The sequence below is a fragment of the Nematolebias whitei genome, chromosome 1 (genome assembly GCF_014905685.2).
Source record: "Nematolebias whitei isolate Nwh7 chromosome 1, NemWhi1, whole genome shotgun sequence".
Lineage (NCBI taxonomy): Eukaryota > Metazoa > Chordata > Actinopteri > Cyprinodontiformes > Rivulidae > Nematolebias > Nematolebias whitei.
The window spans coordinates 41,076,180-41,084,869 of NC_056498.1; the positions used below are offsets into that span (position 1 = coordinate 41,076,180).

The 8,690-nt window shown below is 45.2% G+C and overlaps 1 protein-coding gene across 1 annotated transcript in view; it reads left to right on the forward strand.

The window, feature by feature from the left end:
- Positions 1–8,690, forward strand: part of LOC119410062 (SH3 domain-containing protein 19) — a gene marked incomplete in the record, with an annotated part of 43,878 nt that overhangs the window by 33,474 nt on the left and 1,714 nt on the right. The window contains 7 exon segments of the mRNA XM_037676970.1: positions 1,433–1,655; positions 2,909–3,197; positions 3,267–3,446; positions 4,530–4,585; positions 4,664–4,896; positions 7,293–7,312; positions 7,495–7,663. Of these exon segments, the coding sequence (XP_037532898.1) occupies positions 1,433–1,655; positions 2,909–3,197; positions 3,267–3,446; positions 4,530–4,585; positions 4,664–4,896; positions 7,293–7,312; positions 7,495–7,663 (1,170 nt within the window).

Sequence of the window (8,690 nt, forward strand, 5' to 3'; positions counted from 1 at the left end):
CGTGCACCCCCTGTCAGCTGGTTCCAGTATAATTTTTCTGGCCAGTGTTTGGTTCACGTAGCGCTCACCTTGCTGCTTGCACGTTCCAACATTCAGCCTCCAGCTCCAAAAACACATCATGGCACCCACAAACGGACACTTGGCTTCAGTTTGATCCATGAGAGGAAGCGGAGACTCTTTGTCCGTCTTTAAGACAGTCGATGGTCCGAAAGGCCTCCGTGTGTTGGACGACGTCCTCACTCAGATCTGCTGAGGTGGTCTGGACCCTGTTGAACTGCATCTGTTTGCTCCTCTGAACACAAACGGTCCTGGTCCAGGCTGCTGGACTTCCTACTGAACTGACGTGACCCCACACGGGCAGCACTTGTTACCTGGACATCTCGACAGGAACTCAAATTATCAGCGCTCGTTGTTTGTCCAGAAACTGCCACGTGACATGAAACACATTTAGTGACTTGTAGAGGGTGCTGCCGCCTCATCAGAGATTATTTTAACGGACAAACAAACCTTTAAAATGATTTTACAAATCAGTTCATGAAGATTCAGTCATTCAAAGTACAAATCTACCAACACACATGCCTGTCAGTTTTCATTTTACTCTTTGTCATGTTTTCCACCCCGTGTTCCTTATTTGTCACATTCCCTTTAACTAAGTTGTTTATTTCTGTGTTTACTGACATTAATGGCAGAGCCCGACTGATATGAACTTTTTGCTATCACGATACAGATATTGTGCGAGCGGGCTAATGTTGATAACCGATATATTGACAGACAATATTTGAGCTTCATCCACCCCAAGAATCTAAACAGCTACTTTTAAACCTGTTTTAACACGAAGTCTTGAAACGGTCTTCCTAACGTGCGTTCACATTTTCTGTCCTCCACTATTCACCATAAAGATATCAAGTGTTATCTAAACGTTAGCTTGCTAACTTGAGAGGCACGTAGCTAATGACAAGCGGGTTGGAGGATTGAAGATAATTTATTATTGTTGATTTGATTTACAGATCAGTTCAAATAAACTTAAGCTCTGTTCAGCAAAATACTCTGCGCAGTGTTGCTCGCTGCTTCGACTGCGCTGAAAGTGAAACTTAAAGTGAACGGCCATGGCCTGAGAGTAGTCCTCTTGCGTCCCCTGCTGGGTTCACTGTACAATTACAGCTGGTTCCAGCATTTTAGGGATGAAAATTATAAGTGTTTATATCAGTGCATAATGGGACATTTATCACCGATACCGATATGTCCCCCAACACCGACATATCGATATAACACCTAAATATCGGCCCTGCCGATTTATCGGTTTGGTTCTAATTAATGGTCCGAGTTTCGTTTAACTAGAAGTTATATACTGCTGTGTTTACTGACGTTGATGGTCAAGTTTACTTTCTGTGTGTTGAGTAATTGATTCTTGACATTTTCTTTCTGATCTCAGCTCCAAACCTGGCTCCCAAACCCACAGCGGTCCCACCACCACGTCCAGATCCAAACCCGGTCCCTGCCAGACCACCGTCTGTAGCCTCTGCTGCAGCTCCCAAACCTTCGGTACCAGCCAAACCCCCGACCCCGGCTACGAGGAAAGGCCCTGTGACCCAGACCAAAGCTGAACCTGCCAACCCTCCAAACCCAAAGTCCTCAGATTCTCCTCCTCCTCCACGGTACCAGAATAAAGTCGATGTTGTTGAGTCTAAACAAGCTGTTAGCTAAAGGTCTGTTAGTCTGTACGGGGCAGGTTTCTGTTTCCCTGTTTATGACCCTGAAGAGACACGAGCGATCGCTAAGATTGATCAACAAATTACTTTTAGGTTTTAGCTTGTGCTTTGTTGCTTTGAGCTACATTTTTGCTACGTTTAGCTAGTGTTTTCTTTTATTTAGCTAGCATGAATCCAGAAGAACTTTATATAAAAAAAATCCAATTGCACTTTTATTTTTAACCTTTTTTCTATTTACCATGTCCAGGATGACTGAGAAGCTGCACAGCCTTTACCTCGCGTGCTGCCGTTAGCTGGTGTTGTGCTACTTTTAGCTTTAAGCTAGTCAGTTTTAGCTAGTGTTTTGCTTCTCTTGAGTGTTAAATCTAATTTTGTTTCATTTTTTTAGCGAGCGTTTTGCTACGTTCAGCTAGCATTTCATCTACTTTAGCTGTTGTTCTTCGTGTTTTACCGTAGACAGCTCTGTTGTCCAGTGTTTGTCACTCACGCTGTATTTCCTGCTGTAATGCAGCGAGAACAGGAAACTTTTGCAACCGTTGGGTTTTAAAAATTCACGTTACGGTCGTAGTTTTATCGCCTTAGTTATTCTGCAGAACTGAAGTCTGATTTATTTGTAGACAAACTGTTGTCACCGATCCAGCAGCTAAAGTAGTAAAATAAAAGAGGCTGCTTTGTTTCCTTTCTCTGGTTTGTACCATGTTTTGTTCCAAAACATTAATTTAATGTCCGAGTGGAGCCCTGCAGGGTACCCACGTCTTGATTCTCCCGTTTGGTTCGGTTCTGGCTGCCCAGCTCAAGGGTCTGTGGTAGCTCAGTGGTCAGAGCCGTGGTCTCGTTATCCAGAGGTTGCAGGTTTTAGTCCAGGTCGCATCAGGAAAGGCCTCTGGCGTAAAACGCTCCCAGTGGCGACTTATACAGAGAAGAGCAGCCGAAAAGAATGAACGACAACCGGCTGCCAAGCCGAAGAGGTTTGTGTTGCAAAACCAGTGTCCTCCTGGAGCTTTAATGGGGATTTGTTGAACTGGACTTGGTTTTACTGCGGACGAGGATCAGAGGTCTAGACCAGCTCCTTTAGAAGGGCGTGATGTCCCAGAGTCACCAGGAGTTTCTTCTTGATAAACATCTTCTCTGTTTGTGTTTTACTGATTTTTCCTGGAAGCTGCGTTTTGACTCGTTCTTTGCTGTTTTTGTTCCTAAAGTCCAACGAGTGCTAAGCTCCTCCCTCCGCCAAGTTCTCGTCCTCCACCAATCAAATCCGCCCCCGAGAGACCGCCTCCTCCGGTCGTCGATTCAGCACCCGCAGCCAATCAGAGCCCTGCTTCTAAAGCTGCGCCCGCCCCCTCCACCCCTCCTGCCGGACATCGTCCATCGTCGCAGACGGCTTCGTCTTCTCCCGTGACAACCAATCAGATGCAAAGGGTAGTGAAGAAAGGCCCGCCTCTGCCGCCCCGCCCTCAGCTCGGACACCCCCTCTACAACAACTACACGGTACCAGACATTCAAACTGTTTTTATTCAAGTTCAGGTTTTTTAAATTTTATTTCACTTTATTTCTCAGAAGCAGGACGTCCTGATCGTCCTGGATGATCCAGCTCCTGCACCCTCTGAAGGAACGGATCAGACCACAGCCCCCCCTCTCATCACCCCCTCCCAGAGTCTTCTTGACCAGGACCCCCAGCCAGAGCCGGTCCAGGATCAGGACAGCCAGTCCAAACCTGCTCTAGAAGGAAACCAGCAGGTACACCCAAACGTTTCCTGTTAAACTGAAACAAACTGAAGATGAATTCATTTTGGTCAGAGACACATCAGTCCAACTTTTTGTTTGTTTGTAATTCTTTGACTTTTGTTGATTTAAATTTATGGGAAAAGGCTCAAAATTGAATAATTTATTAGAACACTTTACAACTTTTATTATTATTTAATTATTTTCCCTGCTAGTTCCTGATTAAAATGAGTTATTATAGTGTTTGCACAACTTAATTACCGTAATGTCCGGACTATTGAGCGCACCTGAATATAAGCCACGCCCACTGAAGATTCCCCCCTCCCTGGAGGCACAATGGAGAGGAGTGGATCAATGAAACGAAGTTTTATTGGTCCACCGTGACCTGTTTCATAATGTCATTGGTCAGATTACTGAATTATTTTTAATCATTTGTTCATACAGGTAGTCATGTTGAGTCACGAGGACCCGCCTCCCAAGATGTATTAGGTAGCATGTGAGCGCCCGGGTGTGACGAGGCTAAATGTTTTGGCGGCATGAAGCTCGTTAGTCCGTCACAAAAAAAAAATCCATAAATTAGCCGCAGTTTTGTATAATCTGTGGCGTTCAAAGCGTGTGAAATAAAAGTAGCAGCTTATAGTCCGGTAATTACGGTACTTAATTTATACCTCATCCAAGTCCAGTCTTCACTTTGGATGGTGAAAAGTACGAGACAAATGAAATGCTCTGCATCTTTTACTCAGCTGCTGTGAAAGACAAATATGACACGCGGCCATTTTCAAATAAAACCTGCACAAAACAACAATATCCAAATATCCCAGCATCTTTTTACTGCACATTTAAACTCAGTGGAGTCGGTTTTAATCGTTTCAGGCACCTTCTGTTTGTAAACTGTAGTTAAAATGACACCAGCGTGTCAGATGAACCTTCAAGTCTTTCATAGATGAGGGTCTTAAACGGCTCTAATTAGCGACTCGGTGATGATTAAACTGAACAAACACAACCAGCACAAAGTCTTCACGATGAGAACGTTGTCCTCTCTCGCTCCGACGTCGTTTTATTTAACTTGTTCGTGTTGACGTGTGTTTGTTTCTTCAGTCCATCCTGTCGGAGCAGAAGGAGCAGAAGGAGCAGCCAGATCCGCCTCCCGTCAGGTGAAACAAACGCACAACATCACAACCTGTGAAGGCGTCACACAAACCGTGTACCCATCGTGGTGCGTGTCCCTGCAGCGGCCCACGATGCATCGCTCTGTTCGACTACGACGGTGAGAAGGACGACGAGCTCACCTTCTCCCAGGGCGACCTCATCGCCCTCCTGGAGCTCGTCGACGAGGCGTGGGGGCGGGGCCAGATACACAAGCGGGTTGGAATATTTCCTCTGAGCTTCACAGAGGTGGTGGAGCCCCTCCCAGCGCCGACGACATCATCGGAGGCGACAGACGACGCTGCGATGGAAAGTTCTGGTGAGCTGGACGTTTTCTACTGCGCTCTTCTTCTTCTGCGGTTTTTAACGTCTCCACAGATGAAATAAACATCTAGAGTGATGCCGCCAACGTTTCTAAAGCGCGTTCGTGATCAAATCCCAGTTTGCGTAAATAAAGACGTGGCTGATCCACAAACGGAACCTCCCGTAAAACCTCGGCTACGTTCCGTCTCCGGGTCCAAACCTGGACATTCAGATTCAGCTGCTCAGGAAACCGCTTCATGTCTGTGCAGCAGTTGGTTCTAGAAAAGAGCAGCGGATCTTCTTCAGTTTGGACTTCAGACTTCCTCCAAGGTCATCCTCCAAGGTCAGTGTCTGAGCAGCGCGACGTAACTCGTACGAGTTATTTATTTACGACATCATCAGGCTCCAGGTTTCAGGATGGGCTCGTCAGCATCATGTGTTTGTAGTCTTGTTGTTTGGGACCAACAGTCAATGAAAACCGTGTATTTAAAAAAAGAGCGTTTGATCTTAACCTTTGTATCGTCCTTTAACTTGATGTCCGTTCATGTTCCTTAGGAGAAAGATCGATCGTCTAATTTAACTTCTCAAACTTACCGTTTTTTTAATATTCCTCCACAAATTCAGTTCAAAAATACTTTATTAATCCCAAAGGGAAATAACACAAATAACTTGTCAATTTAAAATACTTTATTTGAACTCTTTACGGGTTTTATTTAAAAGAACTCCACGTTTCAGTTTTTTTTTTTAAATTGCACAAAATTTTTATTTTACTGTAATAAAAAATAATTTATTTCTCCACATTAGTACACCCAAAATAATTATTGGACAATTCTTTAAAAATTCCAGTCCAGGGTTTTGTGGCGACCCTCCAGACCTCCAGACCTCCAGTCCTCCAGTCCTCCAGTCCTCCAGTCCTCCAGTCCTCCAGTCCTCCAGTCCTCCAGTCCTTCAGTCCTCCAGTCCTCCAGTCCTCCAGTCCTCCAGTCTTCCAGTCCTTCAGACCTCCAGACCTCCAGTCCTCCAGTCCTCCAGACCTCCAGTCCTCCAGACCTCCAGTCCTCCAGTCCTCCAGACCTCCAGACCTCCAGTCCACCGGATCCTTCAGATCCAGCAGCTGAAAACGAGACCTTGTTACTCGAGTCTGCCGGTTTTTAAACGTGAAGGTTTTTTTCTAATTTAATTTTTTTATTGTGTTTTAAACTCTGCCCGTGATGCAATCACAGTTAGTTTTAACGATCTATCGAAGGTCGTGCTCAATAATCAGGTACAAGTCCAACAATGTTCAGTCAAGTCATCCAGACGCTTTCTTTTTTTTGTTGAGACGTTTCGTCCTTCATCCAAAGGACTTCTTCAGTCTGAAGAGCCACCAAACAAACGGAGTCCCACAAGCAGCACACTCCCATAGCTGAAACAAACCAGCTTGCTGGTGATAAGATGGTTTCTGGGGCCCACCCTCTCCCCCGTCAACTCCTCTGAGGCAGCCATGACACGGTTTTAATGTTTTTCTGTCTGTAACGACACGTGCATGCGCGCGAGCTGCAGGAGCACGCTGCACCCGGGAATGACTTCCTGCAGCCGTGGAGCGTCAGCTGCTGCAGCCTGCATGCATGCGAAGCAGCTTTTTAGTACTAAATGTTTATTCGTGCACATTACAAGAGTTTTTACTTTTTACCTCCAAAATAAAAACGCTTTGTCGCACGAGACGAGAGGCGGGACTCCACAGAGACTCTGGCTGGAGAAGAAGGTGTGAGAAGAACCGTGGATGTTGTCAGAGCTTCTCAAATAATAAAGTGGAGCACCTTCTTCTTCTTTCGGCTGCTCCTTCTTCAGGGGTCACCACAGCGAACTAACTCACGGAGACTTGGCGATTCCTGACTCAACCACCAAGCTAGCACCGCCCTCTGTGTGGAGCACAGAGCTGCATCTGGGACACCCGGGGGAGCAGCTGGTGGGGGTTAAGGGCCTTGCTCAAGGGCTCAGAGTGGGGCAGATGAGGGTGGAGGCAGGTGTTTCACCTATCACCCCCACATTTTGATGTTGTCGGTCCTGGGAGTTGAACCAGCGACCTTCCGATCCCACCTTCTCTAACCTCTGCGCCACCACTCCCCCATTCCATGTGATAAATATGAGATTAAAATTATTTTTTACAATATATTCTACTGTGGCAGATGTTTCCTCAAAGGAACATGAGTGGAGAGTCTTTGGAAAAGTTTTTTATTGACTGCACCAAAATAAATAAATAAAAACAAACAAAAGTGACTGTGTGGCTGATTCCCCCTGAAAGACGTTACAAGGTTTAATAAAGTGCCTGAAACTTCGTCCTTCTGTCTTTTCTTTCATCACGTTAAAGTATTTTAAAATAAAGTTTTCTCGTCTTTATATTCTAATAACTTCTTTTTTTATTTTCCTCAGCGGCACTAAAACCTTCAGAGGTGAGTTTGATTGATTCAAACTGAACTCATGAATATAGTTCCTGTTTATTCCATACAGTGCGTTTTAATAATTATCTTTAACTTGTGTTATCATCATTAATTTGTTTTCTTGAGTTCAGCGCTCATTGCACGCTGATGTTTTAATGAAAGATGAGAGTAAAACGTGGTTTGTGTGTTTTTAGGAGTGGGTCGTAGCGCTGTTCGACTTCCCCGGTCAGACCTCGGAGGACCTCTCCTTCCACAGGGGGGCGCTGATTGAAGTGACGGAGCACGTCGACGCAGAGTGGAGGAGAGGAAGGCTGGAGGGGCGAGAGGGTCTTTACCCCGCCGCCTTCACACAACCCCGCCACAGTACGAGACGCACACTTTATTTTATAAACTAAAATAAATCTGTGCAGAACAGAACGTGTTGCACCTCGTAATAAAAACAAACGACAATGAATCAAGTTAATGATTCCAGACTATAGAGCGCACCCAAATATAAACCGCGCACTCTAAATATATTATATATATATATATAATATATTTAACATATATAGGCTGCGCTAAGCTGCAAGTGTCCACGTTGTATCATGAGATTTTTACATAGAGATTTTTTAAATTAAATACGTACCGGTAACATACACAAATACAGTAAATGTTTTTTATAAACAGTGCCTGAAACACTGAAGGTTAAAAAAGTAACAACTACTGTAGCCTACCAGGAAGTTAATGATTATTCTAGGGATGGGGCCGATCCAGTATCGGTATCGGGCTCCCATACCAACATAATTTACGTATCGGATTTTTTCGATCCATGATGCACGTTGGCTTCAAACTATGGAATGGATTTCCTGAACGGAGGCGCGTCTCATGAACCCAGAGTAATAAGACCCGCCTCACATTCAGGAAATCCAGTTCATAGTTTGCAGCAGCTACAACGTGCAGCAGCACTGTGGCTAACAGCTAACCAACTTTTCATCTAAACGTGTCCGCTGTGTGGAAGTATTTTACACTAGAAACACCACAAAACAAGACAGCAACGTCTGCAGAGCCATAGCGCCACCTTAAACCACAGTAAAGTTAGTTTTACGTTGGACATTCGAGCTCCGTGGCTTCAGTGGTCCGTTATTCTCCTTCAGTCCGGAGACGGCAGTCTGATTTCGGTCAGCCGCGCTCAGTCTACCCGTGTCGGAGGAGGGGCGGACTGAGCGCAGCTGACCGAACTCAGACTGCCGTCTCCGGACTGAACAAGAATAACAGACCGCTGAAGCCCCGGAGCTCAAGTGTTTACCGAGAAGCTGCTAAACTTCATCACAATTAATGACCAACCGCTATCAGCTGTAGAAAACTAAGGATTCACAGTTTGATATTTGCAGCCAAGATATAGTTCACCCTC